The 20,740-nt window shown below is 47.4% G+C and overlaps 1 protein-coding gene across 4 annotated transcripts in view; it reads left to right on the forward strand.

Annotated features, from left to right (window-relative positions):
* The window catches only part of LRP3 (LDL receptor related protein 3), a 267,988-nt gene that overhangs the window by 183,502 nt on the left and 63,746 nt on the right, over positions 1-20,740 (forward strand). For 2 of the 4 annotated variants that reach the window (XM_069639236.1, XM_069639244.1), the window contains exon 3: positions 10,112-10,250. The exons of the other annotated variants lie outside the window; for them this stretch is intronic. In XM_069639236.1, coding sequence (XP_069495337.1) covers positions 10,112-10,250 — 139 coding nt within the window. The remainder of the gene's footprint in view (positions 1-10,111; positions 10,251-20,740) is intronic. 4 annotated transcript variants of the gene reach the window in all.

Genomic DNA, 20,740 nt, shown 5'->3' on the forward strand with positions numbered 1-20,740 from the left:
TGTCGGTGAGGGTCCAGGGTGAGGGCCTAACCCTGGGGATCGGTACACTCCTTGCCTGGGCTCGCCTCCTCCTCCTCCTCCTCATCCTCCCCCAAACCCCTAATTTACTCCGTGCCCTGGCCTGGTTGTCCTGCCCCTCTACTTCCAGCCGCAGCATGAGCAGCTGCCTATCCTAGCTCACAGTGGCGAGTGGTTGCATGGTGTTGGAAACAATGTTTGGGGTAGGAGTGTGCCTTATGTAGCACTCTGGGGAGGATTGGGATCACCTGTGGCTTAATTTCAGGGACCTGTGTTCATTCACCTCCAGCTGGAAACTGGAGGTAACTGCGCCGTGTTTCCGGCAGTATTTGTGCCAATTTTCGGCACTAAAACCACCGAACATGGACTTGTGGTGCAGTTGTGTTTGCACCTCGTGTGGCTGGCTGTAATAGTGCCAGCCTATTTTACAATCAGTGGTATTTGCGCTGGCTCATGATCCGGCAGAGTGGTATCTAATTCCGTTATTACCACTTTTAAGGGTTACCGCCAGACTTGTTATGAGGCCCTAGTTTATCACTGTACAATATTTTCGTCAATCTTCCTATATGCTCTTGAGTAGGCAAAATGTTAAAACGTAGTTACGTAATACACCTTCTTAATTGTACTGAACAAAGCTCAATTAAATAAATCCATGAGAATTGAGGCCTAAAACGTTTGGTACTATGGGCCTCATTACGATTTAGGTGGAAATTCAGAGGTAAATCCTCCAAAAAATATCCCTGATGAGGAATTACCATTACCGCCACTTGGTTAGGTGGAATTTCCGCCTGATTACAAGTGGCGGTGTAATTCCCCATTTATTTTGGACCCAATGTGGCTTTTTTTTTGCAGAATTACCCTTGCAGAATTATGACTGCTTTAATTCCCCCAATTCTGCTGATTTTTCATCACTGAGTGTCAAGAATTACTTCCGGGGTTTTGCATGAGGGTTTTGCGTGAGGTAAATCCCTCACTCAAAACCACACCATAATTTAACCATAATTTGTCGTAGTGGTAAAATTGCTGGTAACTCGGTTACTACCAATTTTACCACTTGCCGCCTAACTCATAATGTGGTTTTATATGAGCAATAATTATTTTGTTAGATAGCACAGATTATTGCGTATATCCCATGCTATTTTCTTTTTCAGAACCATATCCATATACGGCAAGTTCACAAGATGCTCTACCAAAACCATTAAAAAAGATTGTAGTAGTTGTGTTTAATTCATATCGAAACTCAGTGTTTTCGCCAACAATCCTAACAGTGTCCGAGTACAAATGAGGGGATAGCATAGAAAGAAAAAGCTTAGAGCACTGTAATAACCATAACGTGCTCAGGGACGTGAGACTTGGCTCACATCTTAAGGCCTCCACCGGGAAACAAACAAGATGGAACACCTGGAATGGAACGCAATAATTTAGCTTTCTACTTTTCAAGCCAGAAAATCGTAGTCTTGGAAAGCAGAGCTAAGCCATACAATATACTGGGTATTATAATGGTTTTATAAATAGTAAGGAGTCCCTTCATATTATAACCCCCTCTTTGCCTGATAAAAACTTTTCTCATTAATTTAGGGCCAGTAAAATCATGATGGCTATTCCTGTCTACATGAGAACTAAGATTTCCAAGATATATGTACCTCTTCACTATTTCCAGTGGTTTATCTGCGATGAACCAGTTAAAAATAGTTTTGTTTTTGTTGCCACCTAAAACAATTTATTTTAAGTAGTTTTTGCTTCTGCGAAGGTGGCAAGAGCAGTATTAGAATCCTGTAGACCAACCGGTGTATAGTCTAGAAGCACAATATAGTCTGCATAACAAAGCCATGGAACAATGGTACCACCGATAGGGGCGAGGGGGGATCCGAGCTTGTCCTTTCTCTAGGTCTGTATATCCGCAAAATAAAGATTAGAAAGCAAAGGCGCAAGGACACAGCCTTCCTTAAGGCTTTTGTTAGTGAAAATTTGGTCTGTCACAGCGCCTTCTTGATTTGTGCAGACAATTACTGATGTGTCTGAATGCAAAGCTTTGATATAATACAATAAGAAAGGATCCCCCCCCCCCCCCCCCCCCCCCTCGGCTTAGCTTATTCCAAATAAGCGGCTGATATACCGAGTTGGACGCTTTGGCAAAATCAATAAAGCATAAATACAAATTGTTATGCTTTGGGCCCTTGATCCCGGCTATGGCATAATAAAGGGCTGTCAGATTGTGTATCTGGATTCCTGCCACTGTTACTCCCACGCAGACCTACTCCTCTTTTGAATGTCTTGTCTGCCGACTCTCTCTCTCTCCTAGCCATTCCCTTACCGTGGCTACTATCTATTGGCCACCTGGTCAAATTTCCTCCTTCCTCTCCGAGTGGGCGGACCTCTCCTCCTCACTCCTGTCCTCAACCACTCAACTCCTCTTTCTTGGTGACGTCAACATCCACCTGGATACCTCCTGTCCCCCCTCTGGACTCTTTCGAGACCTCTGCAACTCGCTCTCACTCTCTATTCTCCCGTCTGGGCCGACTCATTCTGCAGGGCACACTCTTGATGCCCTGATCTCCTCTGACCTTCCCCTCTCTGTCCCTCTCTCCACTCCTCTCTCCTGGAGTGATCACTTTCTCCTCGCCTCCCACCTCACCCTCCCTACCCCACAGGCAAAGCCACCCCCATCACTGCCACCTTCCTTCTCGGTCATCAGACCCATGAAGCGCGTGTCAGTTGAGGCTTTCGCTGCCACCTTCTCGCCCCCTCATCCCCCTTCCGCTGACTCCCACCCTGACACAGCCCTCTCCACTCTCCATTCTGCTATATCTGATACTCTTAATATCCTTGCCCCTGTCATGAGTATCCGCCTGAAGCCCAAAGCCAAATGTCACTCCTGGTATGACTCGGATCTCGTCACCCTCAAATGCAAGTGCAGGGTGGCAGAGAGGAAATGGCGTGCTTCATGTTTATCCTCTGACAAACTGGCCTATCGCCTGCTCCAAAGGCAATACCGGCTCTCTGTTCTCACCAAGAAGAGAGCCCTTATCCAAGCCTGCATCTCTGCGGCATCTAACATTTCGGCCAAACTCTTTAAAATCTGCAAGGAGCTGGCCAACCCTGCTGCAGTCTCTACCTCTCCTGTCCCCTCCCAGGCCCTCTGCACGACACTGGCCTCTTACTTAATTTAAAAAACTCAGGACATCCTGTCCTCACTCTCCTCCTATCACCCCCCCCCCCCCCTCTCTATTCTCTGCCCTTCCTCTGGCCCTTCTGCAGCCACCCCTCCTCTCTCCTTCTCTGCCTTTCCCCTTTTTTCTGCTGACGAGGTTTCAAGACAAGTCCGATCTATGAAAGTCTCGTCAAAACAGGTCCACCCCTGTTCCTCCAAGACTATCAAGGACCACATAGACTCCCTGGCTCCTGCCCTTGCTGACTTCTGCAATCACTCCTTTGCCTCTGGAGTCTTCCCATCCCCTCTCAAGCACTCCCTTGTGCACCCCCTTCTTAAGAAACCCTCTTCCAACCCTTCCTGCCCGGCTAACTATCGCCCAATCTCTATCACCCCCTTCCTGGGCAAGCTCCTGGAGAAACTGGCCATCTCCCAGCTCAATCTCCATGCTGAATCTGTTGGTAGTCTTCAATTCCATCAGTCTGGCTTCAGAGCTGCCAGAAGCACGGAAACTGCTCTCCTGAACATCAGTGAGGACCTGCTCTTGAACCTTGACTCTAACATTCCATGTGTTCTCATTTTGCTTGATCTCTCTTCTGCCTTTGATACTGTCAACCATACCATCCTGCTCAACCGTCTCCGTGATAACCTGGGTATCACTGGTCAGGCTCTGGCGTGGCTGACCTCTTTCCTCTCCAATCAACCCTCCCAGGTCCAACTAGGGTCTTTCCTCTCTGACATCTTTTTCTCTACCTGTGGTGTCCCTCAGGGATCTAACCTCTCTCCCTGGCTGTTCAACCAGTATCTGGCACTTCTCGCCGACCGCATCGCTGCTCTCTGCCCCAACTTTCAGTGCTATGCGGATGATACCCAGCTCATTTTCAGGCTACCCTCGACCTCCTCTTCTCCTTCCCTCATCTCTAACTGTCTTTCTGCTATCCAGGAATGGTGTGCCGCCAACGACTTCTGCCTTAATGCCAGTAAGACTGAGATTCTACTCATCGGCACACCCACTCCCTCCTTCCCTGCCGCTCTCTGGCCGGCCTCTCTTGGCCCTCTTCCTGCTCCTACCTGCAAGGCAAAAAACCTTTGTCATCTTCGACTACACACTCTCCTTCTCTCCTCACATATCCGACGTCTCTAAGAAGTCACACTACCAGCTACACCTCCTCCTTCCTTTCCTCTCCTTCCCCCAGAAGCTCACTGTCTCTAGAGCCCTGGTTCTCTCGAAGCTGGACTACTGTAACAGCCTCTATCCAAATCTGCCCGCTCTACTCTCCACCCTTTGCAACTCATCCAGAACAGGACTGCGAGACTGAAATCACTGCACTGGCTCCCAGTGACTGCGAGGATCAAGTTCAAAACCCTCTGCATTGTCCACAAGGCCGTCTGGGGCCTTGGGCCAAAATACCTTCAACTCTCTCTTCCTAAATATCTTCCTTCTCGAGCTCTTCGCTCATCCGCCTCCAACTCCCTCAGGGTCAGCCGCTTCTCCAAACGACAAGTTGGGGGCAAATCTCTCCCCGCTGCAGGGACCTCCCTCTGGAACAGCCTTCCTGCCTCCCTGAAACTTGAGGAGAACCATCTCCGGTTCCGGAAGCACCTCAAACCCTTCCTCTTTGCCTCTGCTTTCTCTCCCCCTCTCCCCTGCTAATACTACTGAAACTGCACTGAATCTGCAACTGGGCCACTCACCGTTCTCGGTCCTTGGCCCAGCCACTCTCCCCTGCACTGCCTCCATGGCAACCCCTGCACTACGGGACTGTGTCTGTATCCCTACAGCCCCCCTTCCCAGCACTTGTCTGCACTTACTTCGCACTTGCCACCAGCTGGCCCTTGTTATTTATCCTGTTTGCTGTATGATATTAACCCCTGTACTGCACTTTCCCCTCTCCCTTTCCCCCTTGCACTTTTCCCTTTCCCTCTACCCTTTGCACTTGTGCAATCTGAATGACACCTGGCCTAGTAGGATCGTTGTCGGTCTCCCCTTGTCCCCCCACCTGCCTCGTTGCGCCTTGAAACACTTGTGTATAGGCGCGTTACAAATGCCATATCATCATATCACATCATATCGTGCTGTGGCCTTTACGAAAGCCAGTCTGTAGTTTATGGATGAGACTTTTGCTCTCTGCCCATTTATTGATTGTTTTTAATAAAATAGTACTGAAGGTTTTTTGGCTTGTCCAGCATGGCTAAGAGCTGGTAGTTGTTAGTATCACTCTGGTCCCCTTTCTTAAAGACTGGGACCAGAATTGCATTACGCTAAATAGCCCGGAATCATACCTGTGGATAGTATGCCCTTAAACAGCTGCTCCAATAAAAGGCCAAGTGGTCTAAATTTTCCTTCATAATAACATTAGGTATGACATTGGGGCTAGCCACACGAGAACTCTTAAAGGGCCTTAATAACTAACAATATGTCTTTGACAGTGAATCCTGTAGAATTCCTACGTGCATTAGATTGGAAGTCATTCTCTGAAGCCTTGATATCATCTTCAAAGTAAAGATCGCCAATCGCTTTACACCATGCGCCTTCAGATATGGGATTTAAATTGTGTAAAGTCTGTCCCACCGTATAGTGTCTAATTTGTGCCCAAAATGTTTTGCTATCATGTCTACGGAGTAATCTATATAAAAATTTCCATCCTGCAAGCATTGGTTTAGAATGCTTATAACGCCTAAGCCAATTCTTATAGCTGGTGGATAATCTGGTCAATTGTCTGTTCTTTTCAATGATGTTGATTGCCTGTTTATTTTATGGTGAGAGGCTTTTTTTGCCCTATGCATAATCTCATCAAACAAAATGTTATTTGAGGGATTAAGGCTCTTCTTTCGAGTTAGAGGACAAAGAGATTTCCTCAAAGTAGACCTCATACTTTTGAGGCTCTAGTTATTTACCAACCAACCTTCAAGGGACAACCAATTAACGTCCATTTGTCTGTTCAAATGTGTAATATTGGCCGTCGACCAAATAATCCGATTACCAGAATTAATAGCAATTTCGATGTTGGTATAATTGATCTCTCGACTATAATCCAATTTTAGCAGCCACGAAAGTATGGAATGGCTGCTGACCTCAGACTCAGTTATGCCCAAGTAAGTACACTGGGACCATAGGTTTGTGTCAATGAAGACATAATCAAGAGATGAAAAAGATTTACCATTAGTCCAGGTAGTATGGGGTGAGTTATTTGCTTGTCCCTTGTTGAGGCAAATCCGATCATATGAGGTTACATACTTCCACCAGGCGGAGTCACCTTCTATGAGCATCCCTGGTGGCCAAGGCAATATCAAGTGTGTTAATGTCATTGTGAGTAGTAAGTCTAGCACATAGACGTGGATCATTCAAGTCTCCTGCGATTACTACATTATTTCCGTTGCCAGGGTTGTACCAGTTTGCTAGTAATTTGTCAACAATTGACTGAATGCATTTAGTCACCAAGCCATCAAGAGAATCATAAATGTTCACAATTAATAGACGTGAGGCTGCATTCTTTGAGTCATGCACTACAGCTGCCATCACATATGGGGAATGCACAGATACAAAAACTGGTTTAACTTCAAATTGAACGCGGGCACCAATGGCCAGGCCCCCACTAGGTGACTCTTTGATGGTCTGGATAGCAGGAAGGCATAATACACGAAAACCATCTATATTGAATTGCTTAATTGCCCATGTTTCTTGTAATAAGAAAATATCACAAGAGGTCATTTGCACACAACCACATCAATGAGATAGAAAAGACCTATTGCCCCTTGTGTCCTAGAACAACCACTGGATATTCTTTTTAGATTGAAGGCATCCATTGGCATTGCCCTTCAAGATGTCCGGTTGTGTTGGATGGCAATGTAATACCTTGCTTTCTGCATACTGTTAACTGGAAGCCCAGTGATTTTAGTTCCAGGCACATGTACTCAAAAGTGCGTAAACCACAGGGCTTGCAAATTCTGCAAGTGCACAATTAGTAGGGCTATCTGCTTTGGGGAAGCTCTTCAGAGCTAATTGCACTTGTGTGCCGAATAGTACAGAACAGTTCTAAGAACAGTGATCGATTTAAGAAAGGGCTTTCATAACTTGACTTGATCACCTCGATTTTGGCCCACTTGCCAAGATGTATTGTGCCAGTTGCCTCATTCTGTGTGCCACAGATATTATTCGAATAATCTTGTAAAGTTTTATCAGAGTTCAGGGAATGTTGCTTGTGTGAAGAATCAGAATCTTGTACATGAGGTAATATATAATCTGATCGAATTGACAGGTATGGAAGTGTGCTGGGAATTTATAGCGCGATTTAATCGATACGCATTATATCTAGTTTGGCCTTCAGGCTTTGAACACAAGGCAACAGATGACAAATCAGTCGGGTGAGGGACTTGTGCCACTGATTGGCCAGATCAGAAGCGAGCCATTTATCTAGGGGACCACACAGGTAAACCTGCCTCACCGTGCCGTTGTCTAATCTTCTAGTAACAGTAGTTTTACCAGCACTCCGAGTGGAGGTGCATTTTGAATAGGTATCGGACTTTGCTTTTCTGATCATATCGGAAAAAGTTACTTTCCGCCTATCTTCTAAAAGTTTAGCCCTGTTTCGTTAGATGCCTAATACGCCTTTGTTTCCGTGATTTTGAAGGCAGCGTCGATTGTACAGCCGCCACCATGGCCGCCTCTTCTAAGGGTGAATCAAAGGAATCTTGTGTGGACACTTGCTTCAGAGAATTCAGTGGCAAACATGGCTGTTGCTGTATAGAATTTGTGGTGATTTGACTGGTTGCTGGCTCTTGCACTATAGAGTTGTAATGCTTTGATTGGTTACTGGCCCTTGCGAAGATATCACAATAATTCCAGGTGGATTATCATAACTTTCATCCTGTGCTGCTGATTGCTCAAGGAGCTCCGGGTTGCAGCCAAGTATTATATCTACAACTTTTGCTAAGATAGATTTAGACTCTTGCTGCCCTACCGCCATTCTAGAGACGAGAGTAAATGAAGCATCGAGGGTGGTGGTCATAGGATTCAGCGTAGGTGTCAATGAGAAGTCTATTAGTCTCTATCAAGGTCCGGTCCTCAAATTCAGACATCTTATCGGAGTCATTGTCGTTCTGAGGATTCAATGGAGGAGGCCAGTTGCTGCTAATTGGGGCTAGACGACAAGTTTGTTTCGATAATCTTATCGAATCCTACTGATGTGTTTAGCTGTACATCAGTTCCCCCGAAGTGAATTACATTGCAGCCCTAGGCATAAAATAAGTAATTAATTGTTATCAATGTGAGGAGATATGAAGCTGGTTTTCTCCTGATGACTTCCAGGACTGCAAGGGTGGGGGAAATTCTCCCCCAGCTTCAACTCCCATTCATGTTGGGCTTTTTAACTGATGAAAGCCAGTGATCTTAGGTTGTGCTTCGGGGGTTAAGGTCTTGTTAGGACTAGGTGCTCCCGTGGCACTGCCATTTAATGTCACAGGACTTCTGTGGCGCTTAACAGCTTGGAGCGACGTGCTCCTTAAACCATATTTGTGTTTTGTACTCTTAATATTTTTCGTGTTGGTAATGTAGAAAAGATTGAAAAGACTCACTAGCAGTATCAAGCCACGATTATTCCTGCTCCAATGAAGAAAAATGGGAGGGGGGGAAATGCACACCAAACACGCAGGTACTCAACAGCAAACTCTGTGTGTAGGTAAATAGCCCCCCTGCTTGCACTCACTTCAAAACAAGTGAAACACTTACCATTTCAGTGATTATACTATAGGCCCCTGTTTATCCTTGCTTCCCACTAGCAACTCGGTTTCCAATAGAATAGTTGAGATCTAGTTTATCGGGGTAAAGTAATGCTTAGCGAATGAGGGTGTTCAAAGGTCACTGACCCGCAGTCGCTCCCTTTTTAAATTACCACACGAGATAGTGCTGCAAAATCTCCTTCGGCTGAGAATACTATAAACTTAAGTGCCCGCTGAGGCTAAAAGGTATCTAGCCACAGTCACTCCTGCTTCACCTAATTAAAGGCAATCTGGAGACTAACTCCCTCCTTACCAACATACGCAAATGGAGCGGATAATTGACATAAACCGGGCCTGCAGTGTCCCTCACCGCTGAGGGATACAATACATTGAGTGAACGCGGCAGCTACAAGGCCTCTGCCCACAGTTGCCCCAAAGCCACTAGATGAATATTCAACGCTGCAAATGTTCAAGCGTTGATCTGAGGGGAGTGGAGTGGAAATATGCATCCGTTGTCTATACCGACCGACCGGCAGAATGCAGATCACATCCTGTCGGAGTTAACGCTCATGATCTCTGGCAGTCACTTACGAGAAAGATGGTTCACAAGCCAACTGTTCTCTAGTCATGAAATGGTAAAATGAGCAAATTGAACAATGCAGCGACAGGTAGTTCCTACAAAAACTCCTCCAAGATCCTCATAAGATCATTATGGGCAAAAGAAAGACTTTGTCCATTCAAGCGACCCGCCGTCCAGCTGTCCACTGAACAGGCTGCTCTCACACCGCACGCTCCATGCGTACGGTGAGATTTTGTACTCTTGTGCTGGCTCATCCACTCCTCCAAAGGCAGACAGCAACGAAAGGTGCGCAGGCTCCTAGGAAAAAAAGAGCACTCCACAAGTAACGCAGAACACACTGCCCTCACACCGATGCAACTTTAACGGTGATATCGATTTCTCCCCATTTAACACTCAGCAGAGAAATATATGGCGATCTTCCCGCCAGAATAAGTGACTTTAATTGTATGCTTTGATCACAGGCACCTTTTATCCCTCCATCCAGCAGGCGCATGCTTTTTTTTGACACATCAAAGAGTCAATCCATGTACGTCAATATCTTTGGGCTTTCTGTCATTCTTTTGATCTCATGCCTTTTTGGATTTTCATTTGCGTGAAATATATGTTAACAAAGAAAATGCATTTTGTGCCTTTTGACTTGATAGCTGCCTGCAGTGGGAAACTGGAGCAACGCTCGGAAAGACGAGGAGTCATCTACAGTCCTTCCTGGCCCCTGAACTACCCGCCGGCCATGAACTGCAGCTGGTACATTCAAGGAGACCACGGGGACGTTATAACAATAAGGTATGGCCTGCGGTGTTCCTCCCCCTAGCACTGGGTCTGATGGTAGAAGCATTCGCTCTTTCGAAAGAGGATGGTTGCGCATGCCATCCACCAGAGGACTATTGCAGTCTAGACATGGTAATGTGATTAAGTAAATACAAACCCCGAATTCCCATCGACATTCTTAGGTTGCATTTATGTTAAGGGTTTTTATAATGTACAAATCAATATCCCTGGAGGATAGTTCAGCGGCAACGTTCTCGCCCTGGAAGCAAGACAACAGGAAGCAACACAGGTTCGATCCCCCAGGTCGCTCTTCGAAACCTCTGGGTATTTAAGCGCGTTATCAATACACAGCTAAGACAAAAATAACAATTAAAAAAACAATTCCTGTAACAGCCCCTTCTATGAGGCTTTAAAAATGCAAAATAAAGTAGTCTAAAGGCGCAGAGGCTGTCCAAGGAGATTGGAGTTCTGTGTCCCCAGCAAAAGGTATACAGACTTTGGTCTTAAAGAGAATGGAAAGGGGCAGAAGGGGGCAGAGAGGTAAAACCCAAAGGGCCCTTATTCACAAAACGTTTTCTTATGGGATTGAGCCATTATAAAACGCTTCTGTGAATTGGGCCCAAAATGGTCTTGCGAAAGAGCGGGTAGCCTTTTGGGTGGTTTCTAGTACTCGTGTGGAAGTACTAATTTTTTTTTTTTTTTTATTTTCGAGTTTCTTTATTGGGGTTTATGTTATAAAACAGTTGCGTCACTGATCCAAACAATCACAGTGGTAGTAATTTGGAATACATCAAAATAGATCTTTTGTGAAGAAACAATTAAACAGAAATAACAAAACAATAACAACATTAACGAGTCTCCATAATGTCAATGATGTAAGCAACAAAAAGGGGGGGGTCTGGCCGCAGGAGAGCACAGGTTGGATACTGTGCCAGTGTTCCGTTTCAGGTATTGTGAGTCAACAGGGGGCTGATTGTTCAGGGGGGTTTATCGTCATTGGGGGGGTTAAGTAAGGCCCAGGTGAGTGTTTTCCAGGCAACAAGTCCCAAGCTCGTGTCTTCGGGGGAAGTGGTAAGACCATTCTCCCAAGCTGAAGTTTCCGCCCCTATCCAGCGCTCAAGTTCGTTGTGCCATGCCTGGTATTGTGGGCCTCTGGGTCGCTTCCAAGCCATGGCAATGGTCCTTTTGACCAGAATGCATACCAGATCCATTAGTCTGACTGAGTGTTTGAACTTGGCCAGTCTGGGGTACGTTCCGAGGAGGCACTCTGACGGAGTCCATTCATATCTGGTCATGCCTGCCTCGCTGCAGAGGAGTTCAACTCTCGCCCAGAGTCTCCGGACCTGGACACATCCCCAGAACATGTGTAATAGATTGGCTTCATCTCTACCACACCATGGGCAGTTATGCTGGGGTAGGTTATATATTTTGGCTATTCTAAGCGGTGTCAAGTATGATCGATATAGCATGTTGAGTTGAATTAATTTAAATCTAGAGTTTCTGGATACCGCATTGGGGAACGCTAATGCTCTATTCCATTCAGCTTCGGACAGTTCGTGGCCCAAATCACTCTCCCACCTGGTTTTGAGGTCCTTGCTGCGGGGGTTAGGCCTGTCAATTAGGTGGCTATATATGCGGGACACAGGCCTCCACCCGTCTCCCAGGCTGTATAGGTGCGTTATGAAGGTGTCGGATTCGGGCTCCTCAGGCCACGTGTCCCATTTAGTTCTAGCCAAATTGCGGATCCTTGCGTACCAAAGGAATTGACCGGCTGGGACGCCATCATCGAGCTGCAAGGAGGAGAAGTCCCGGAAAGTGCCCTCACTGTATATGTCCCCCCACGTGTATACTCCCAGCCTTTCCCAGTGTCGAATAGAGGCAAGGTCTACTGAGTTCTGGCATAGGTCAGCTAAGAGCGGTGTGTCTGGATTGTAACTGTGCTGTAGGCGGAGAAGACTTTTAACCCTTTGCCATACCTGACGACCCAGGGTAGCTAAGAAGGGTATCCCCCCCACAAGACGTTGAGGGGCCCAAATGAGTTCATTTAATCGGATTGGGGCCGTCGAGTGCTGTAAGAGCAGTGTTTCAGGGGTAACATCATCGGCTAGCCATTTAGCCACAAAGCTTAGTTGAGCAGCCAGATAGTAACGCTCCAGATCAGGGAGCCGGATGCCTCCCTGCTCGTAAGGGAGGGTCAGGGTGGATAATGCAAATTTGTGCCTACTAGTTCCCCACAGGAAGTCTGTAAGTATCTTCCCTAAGAGACGGAAGAAGGGAGCCCTAATGTAATACGAAATGTTTTGGAAGCCATAGAGAAATCTGGGGAGGACGATCATCTTAATGATGGAAGCCCTGCCCATCATGGATAGGGGGAGGCGAGCCCAAAACCCGATTGACTTGCGCAAGGGGGGAAGTGCCGCTACCGTGTTGTTGGCGTGCATGAGTTCAGGCGTGTGGTAAATATTAATGCCTAGATAGCGGAACGTAGTGGGGCACCATCCTATACCCAGTGAGGGGAGGTCATCAACATGTGTGTCCCTGAGGGCGCCCAGCGGAAACAGACAGGACTTGCGTTTGCTAAAGTGTATGCCTGACACCTTGGCAAAGTTGTCAAGGACCTCCAGCATAGTTGGGACATTCAGCTGCGGATCCCTCACGTAGAGGAGAACATCATCCGCGTACAGGGAAATTATATGGTCCACCCCATCAATCCTGATACCAGCATCAAAGAATTGTTTCCTGAAAAAAATGGCAATGGGTTCAAGCCCTATTATGTATAGCATGGGGGAGAGCGGACAGCCCTGCCGTGTGCCCCTTTGTATATCCCATGCCGTGGATATGAGTCGACCAGTCTTCACCCGTGCTCGCGGCTTGGTGTAGAGAATTATGATCCAGCGAATGAATCGTTCTCCGAAGCCAAACTCCCTGAGTACCGCAATCAGCCATTCCCAGAAAATTGAATCGAATGCCTTGATGGCGTCTAAAGAAAGTAATGTGTGGGCTTGCCCAGTGTGAGAGGGATGTGACAATATGTGTTGTAATCTGCGTAGGTTGGCAGTGGTGTTGCGGCCCGGCACAAAGCCACTCTGGTCGGGGTGCACCACTTCTCCGATCACCCTGGACAGCCGCTTGGCCAATATGGTTGTGAGAATTTTAACATCGTAATTGAGCATAGCGAGAGGGCGATAGGAGTCACAGTCATCCGCAGGCTTACCAGGCTTGAGGAGCGGAACCAATAAAGTCTCTCGCATGCTCTCGGGCAGGGTGCCCGACTCGTAGGCTTCTTGGAATACCTCGTGTAGCAGCGTGGACAGTTCCGGCTCATAGGCTTTGTAAAATTCAGCGGGCAGCCCGTCACTGCCCGGTGCCCTGCAGGTGGCCAGTGACTTAATGGCGTCTTTTATGTCCTCTATATCGATGTCAGCATCTAGAGCCTCCCTGTGTGGCAGGGGGAGAAGGGGCAAGCCAATTTCGTCCAGGGTGTTTGAGATGTCCTCGGGGGGTACCTCTTCAGCGTGGGAGTACAGCTGGGTGTAGAACAGCCTAAGGGTGTCGTTAATTCCCTGTTGGGACCTTTGTAGCGTGCCATCGGCATCTCTTAGGGCAGTGGTCGGGAACTTAGGGTGTTCTTTCTTACACAGCCAGGCGAGTAGTCTGCCAGGTTTGTCGGCATGGGCGTGCGTTCTGTTGGTTCTGGTGATATAATCAAATTTGGCCAATCTGTCCCAGGCTTCCTTGCAGGCGGCCCTAGAGCTGGCCAGCTTGACTTCCTGTGGTTGGAGGTCCAGGGTGTTGGATTCTAGCTGTTCTATTTCAGCTTCTAGTGATTCGAGTTCAGTTCTTAGGCGTTTCCTCATGCCTCCGGCCTTTGCTATGACCTCTCCCCTTACAACCACTTTGAGAGCATCCCAGACCGTGCTTAGGTGGGCTACACTGCCTTTATTCTCATTGATGTAGTTCTCTATGGTTTCTCTAAGGCTTTCCCTGAACTCGGGGTCTTTAAGTGCCTCAGTGGGCATCCTCCATGTGGGTATGGGGGATCTGGGTCCAGTGATGTTCCATTCAATTACAAGGGGAGAGTGGTCAGAGATGGTGCGGCCCAGGTAGTTGGAAGAGTCGATCTGGGGGAAGCTCTCTCTGCCAATGAAGAGGTAGTCGATTCTGGTGTAAAGATTATGCGGTGAGGAGTGGAAGGAATAGCCACGATCCTTGGGGTGCTGTTCCCGCCAGATGTCGACCAGGTCTAGGCGGTTCAGCATGGTGTTCAGGGCGGTGGTGGCAGTTGATGGGCCAGCCAAGGGGGGGGTCGACCTGTCGAGTGCAGGGTCACTGATGCAGTTAAAGTCGCCTCCCCAGATGAGGAATGCATCTCTATAGGGCGCAATCTTTGTGCTTAACTTGGTGAGGTGCGCAGGGATGTTGTTGTTGGGGAGGTATGAGTTGACTATGCAGATCTCTGTTTGTTCAATGTGGCCCAGAATTATGACATACCTTCCATCGGGATCCTGTTCGATTTTGGTGAGCTGGAAGGGGATGTGAGGGCTGATCCAGGTGAACACCCCTCTGGCGAATTTGGAGTATGTGGACCCAAACCCTTGTCCACCCCAGTATGATTGGAGTGCTGCCATGGCTTCCTTGGTTAGATGTGTTTCTTGTAATAGGACCAACCCTATCTTCTTTCTGTGTAGATAGGATTTTATTCTGTTCCGGCGTAAGTAGGTACCTAAGCCCCTCACATTCCAGGTGGCGATTTTAAGGCGTGTGGGCATGATGATGGCAATGTGGCCAGGGCGCTGGCTCCACCCTCCTTGAGCCAGCTCTGTGTGCCGAGTGGTCGCCCCCAGGGTCTATGCTCTGCTTTCTTCCTGTTGGCCTTGATTGTTGCGTTGACGTGTTAATCGGAGACTTATAAACGAATTTAACTTCCACTCGAACAGGTGGATTGAACAAAAAAGTTAACTGTGTGTTGCTCCCAGCAGCTGTTCTGGGAGGACAACGCTCGGGGGCATCCGCTACCCATCGGCCTGTCCAGGTCATGTGGTGCGGTTGTGGTGTTGGCCTTGGGCCAGCCATGCTTGGGGTGGGGTGGGTTGCGCCGATGTCTGTGGGGTGGTCCGCGGAACTCCCGTCCTTGAGAGAACTAATCAATCATTGTTGTATCGGATCTGTTTGGGTTTAGCCGTTGGGTGTCGAAACGTGGTCCTCTCCCTCGGCCAGGTTATTATGTTCCATCCACATAGTGGCTGCCGCCGGGGTCTCCATGTAGACGGCTTTACCTTTGTGTAGAATCTTGAGGCGCGAGGGGTACAGTAGCATGTATTTAAGGTCGAACTTCCGCAGTTGGGCTTTGATGGGTATGAACGAGTTCCTGGCTCGCTGGACTTGCGGGGTATAATCGGGATAGATTACAATCTTGGAGCCATCGCGTCTGATGTCACCTCCATCCCTCGAGAATTTGAGGATTGTTTCCCTGTCACGAAAGTTCAAGACCTTGGCAATCATTGGGCGAGGGTGTGATCCCGGAGGGGGCCGCTTTTGTAGGGCGCGGTGGGCTCTCTCGATGGAGAAGCCCTGTGTGAGTTTGCCAGCTCCGACTTCCTGCATTAGTAGGGACTCGATAAATTCTGTGGGGTCAGCGCCCTCCATCCCCTCCGGAACGCCCAGGACTCTGATGTTATTGCGGCGGGCTCTACCCTCTGCTTCTTCGGATCTCGCTTCAAGATGAGCCACTTGCCTCTCAAGTGTGATGACTTTCTGCTTTAAGTCCTTGGCAGTGTCCGTGGTGTCCCGGAGGTTTATTTCCACTTTGTTTATTCTTTCTGCCATGTTGCGGGCGTCTTGGCGGATTAGCTGCATGTCCACCTTGAGTTCGTCTATCCTGGTCTCCATGCACGTTTGGAGTGCTGCGATAGCTTGGAGCACTTGGGCGTTGCTGGGGTCGGTAGCAGTTGTTGGGGTTTCAGTCTGCGTGGGGATCTCATGTTGGTTGGGCTGTTTGGGTTTAGCCCCTGAGAATGAGTCCATGATTGTGGCACCCCTGTTCTTGTTGCGCGAAGTAGACATTTGTCCCACCTGGTAGTGTGGTAACAGGGATGAGCCCTCCGTCGGCCCCACAGGACGGCGTATTTCAGTGAAGAGCAGCGGTGTTCCTTGGCGACACGATGCAGGGTGTTCCCCCGGCAGTGCGACAGGGCACTCAGCGATTTCCCGACACTCCGGGCCGTGGCCTCGCTGGGCCCCGTCGTCTATGGTACAGGCGAGTTCCGGCTCCCAAGCGCTAGGATAGGGTCTGCAGGCTTACCGGTGCGTTGGTGGGTAAACTGTTCACTCCTCAGTCCTCGGGCCGTCCGTTCGGGGGGAGAGGAGGAGGGCCCCTGTTTAGGTCTCCGCCGCTCCTTCGCACAGAGCTCCTCGCGGTCAGCAGATCGCGTCAGTGGGCTATGCACATCTCGTGTCCCCTCCGCAGTGGTCCCGGGGCGATGGATGTGACTCCGTCCGCTCCCCTTGGCAGTGTGGTGGTCTCCTCATGTGCTCGGTGGCATCCAGCGGCAGGACGAGTCCCGAGGAGCAGGGAAAAGCGAGGGTGTCCGGTCTTTCGGACGATGACTTTGCTGGGGACTTTCCGCCACTTGCGTAGGGACAGGGGAGGCGAAGCCCGATGGAACCTCTTCCCTTCGCCTCGCAGCCCGCTCGGTCCGCCCCTCCGTCAGGCCTCGCTGTCGTCCGCCATCTTGTTTCGCTCGGGGGCGTCAGTTCCGAGGTTGCGTTTTCGGGGACGCTGGTTCCGATTCTTCTCGTTCCAGCGCCGAACGGGGTCAGAATCACTTCCCCCACTTGGGTATAAGTTTTGGCACACAATCGGGCCAGGAATAAGGGTCGAATAAAGGATCTAGGCCAGGATCGGGACGGGAGCTCCACACAGTCACGTCTTTACGCCATCAGCGTTGGCCACGCCCCTGTGTGGAAGTACTAAAATGTGCAGTGCGCTGCACCTGTTCAGTGCAACAAATAGCTTGGCACAAAGGGGGCGCATTACCTCTGCCATCTCATCAATAGGCACGTGGCACGTCTGATGGATCTCATTTGAAAGAGGACTGGCAAGTTTTCTCATCACTGATGAAGCGCATGTGGCACTAATATCAAGATTTCATAGGAACAAAATAGTCTCACTTTGGGAGCAGGGCGGAGGGACGTGGGGCATGGAGGGATCCCCTGTCTATACCCCCACCCACACAATTGAAAGTCAAACTAACAAATTAGCTCGACCAACATTTTTCCTCCAAAAATGTGTCAATGTGACCACCATTTGGAATGTGACAAGATTCTGGCAGGTTTCCCTCTACGGTGGCCTGTCTGGCACATAATACTCTCTATTAGCCTATAACCTGCAGGTCACATGTTGAAAACCCATTCATTCAGAATCACCCTTTCATCACTCTAAGGTTGAATTGAGGAGTTCTATTGGATTTCATAAGTGTTCCAGACATTGAAATAAAGATTGGTTGATCGAGATCTAAAAGCATCTCCTGTGTATCGGGCCGCTCTGAGTAATGAGGAGCGGTCTCTAAGAAACGTAGATACAGTGTATACTCTATAGTATAGTAGACAGTTCTGCAATTCTAACTCCCACATGACGCCCAACCTTCAGTCATTGTATGTGATTCATTCTGCTTTTAAATGGCTTTTAAATGTGTCACAATGGACTTTTTACGCATTTCCGAATATAGTTAATGAGACATAAGGATGTTTGTTTGGCACCAGTAGACTTGGGCAGTCAAAAGTATCTCCTGTTAGCTGTTCTCAATCTAAAGCGCCTTTCCTGAGCCAGAAACAGGAGCTCGATATTCCCAAGCGATTGCAATCCCTGCTGTCTGGAATGTAGCCCGCCTGTACATTATGATGATATTTTAAGTCATTGTGACATGTGTTTTTTAAAATAAATTATCAGTCCACGGTTACGCAAAAGGCATGTTAATTATGAGTCTACTGTTGATACGTTTGCCTGATCGATTACTGCCAGTTTGGGATCATAGAACCTGGTGTTTCGTAACATGCCCCGCAGACACACCCCAGGTTTAACTCATTGGACTTTTCAATTAGATTATTGCCCAATTGGAATCATTGAATTAAAGGGGGAGCTACAAAAAACAAACCTATCCTACTCTAACATCTCTACCTTTTCTGCCCAATGGGACCTATAGGTGGTGCCAACTGTTTTCATCCACCTTATTGGCACTGCCTACTCCTTTTTCACTTTTTCGTTGGTCAGATAGCATTTCCTTGTACCTTTCTTATTCTGATGCCAGCAAAGGATCAGCCTTTACTCATTTTCTAAATATCATCAACCAGGGATATATAAAGTCAGATTTCAACCTCTGCTTTTAAACATCATTATTTACATATCCTAGCAGACACCACATATTATCAAAAGAGCATGTTAGACAGTTGTCTTGCCATTGATCGTATAAGACAGTAACCTTCCATAGGTCATGAACTTGAGATTCATCTGCATCTTGGACAGTGGCTTGTATGCTTGCCTTGAAACGTGTTTGACCTTCAGGGGAGATTAATACATGTTTTTATGAGCTTTTGTAGAATCTTCAACGAGAGGAACCCAACCCCTCATTCTTTGGGTCTAGCCAACAGTTCGTTCCTTTTGTTTTGATAACTCATGTCTGTCTGTGTTGTGGAGCTATAGGCCAGGGACGTCATTTCACCAAAATGACTTGGGTAGCGGAAGTGACATCACATGACCCTTGACCTCTGATGACATCACAGGAAGCGATGGAACACAACCTTTCACCCCACGACAAAACAGTGAGTGGCATCACATAGCATTGTGTACACTACAAAAAAATTGTTACAATATCACTGTAAAGTGATATACATTTCATACAAGAATGGATCACAAAATTTATCGTTAATATCTGTGCGTATAGGCCCATATTACCGAATCAGTGGGAGTACAAGCAGACATCCAAGGCCAAACGATAATGGTGTTGTTATTTAGCACTTACGCTTAAGCGCTTCATTTAGAACAAATATACATACAATATCGCCCAACCTGTCTTGGTAACTATTTATCAACCTCAGCAGGTTGAAAGGCTGAGTTGACCCTGCTGGGAATCAAACCTGCAACCTGAATATCAAACACACATTGCAGCAGCCAGCGCTCAACCCACTGAGTTATCTTACTGGCTATAGCCATCAGAAAGCCAGCCACTCCAGAAACAAAGAGCCACATGCTGCTGGCCACAGCCCATGAGCCTCAATGTAAAAAAAATATGAAAATTAGCATTTTCTTTAGGGGGTAGCAAGGGAGAACCCGGGGTTCGCAGTTGCGACCCATATATGACATCCATACTATAGGCTGCAAGGCCACGCCCAGTGCAATTTCATTCATTGAAGTGCTCTAGATGTTCAGATACCAGTTATATTTTGATTTTTCTTTTTATCCGTCATAAAACTGGGTTTGATTCCATTTCCCTCATCTGCCTGAACATTGACAAAAACAGCAGTTTCTAAGAGATCCACCGCAGATTCTATGCCAGATTATCTTGCCCTCAATTCTGTCAAATCTTTTTTTTAAGGACACAAATGTTATCGATTTACTTTTGTTTATTTGTTTTCATGATCCGAAGTACCAATTTAGGATGTTATATTTGACTAGCTTAACTTGCCAAAAATTGCAGTCTTGTCAGAAAAAGGTTTCGAATCAGGGATGATGTGTCAACCAGAAGAGGGCCTTTTCATTAAAAGGCCCCTAAGCAGGGTGCACAGTTTGCACTAGCTCATGGCTGTAGATAATAGACTCTTGGCAAGTAAGAAATGGTGTGCAATGTGTATGTGTAGAATTGAGGTGGCAAGTGAATTTTCAAGGCTGGCTAGTAGCTTTCAACATGAGGTTTTTACCCATGCCCCAAGGGACACTGGACCATGAGTGAACCTCGTGTTTGTTGCTCATAGCCATAAGGCAGACAGCTTACCTGGGTGCTAACGAGCATTTAATGTGTGTGTATACCAGGTTGTTTTATTAAAGCTTTATGCTATTGCACTATGGTAAAGCAGTACTCACGTCAATAAAGTGAATGCAGTTTAATCAGTTGTTCACAAACTATTTTGTTTTTGCACCAAAACCCAATATTTTAAGTGAACATGGTGCTTTTTGTCTAGTGAAATATTGCATAATTAGAAACGGTATGGGATATGTAGCAAGCCAGAGTAAGGACTCAGACCCAAGGATATGCTATCAAAGGGTTTTATTAAACTTCTAACGCCTTCCTAACAAATGATGATTCATCTTTGTAATGTGCTAATTGCCATGGAGCAGTCTCTTCAGTGCAAGACCAGGATTCAAACCTGCGTTGCTCTTTATTGTTTTGCTACAAAGCCAAATACTTTGCCCCTGGGCTATCCTCCTATATTAAGATGCTAGTCAACAGTCAAAATACCAACAATGTTCCTCTGTCCACACCTATCCTCGAAACTGGCTGCACCACTTAGAA

The sequence above is a fragment of the Ambystoma mexicanum genome, chromosome 1q (genome assembly GCF_040938575.1).
Source record: "Ambystoma mexicanum isolate Mex_15411 chromosome 1q, UKY_AmexF1_1, whole genome shotgun sequence".
Lineage (NCBI taxonomy): Eukaryota > Metazoa > Chordata > Amphibia > Caudata > Ambystomatidae > Ambystoma > Ambystoma mexicanum.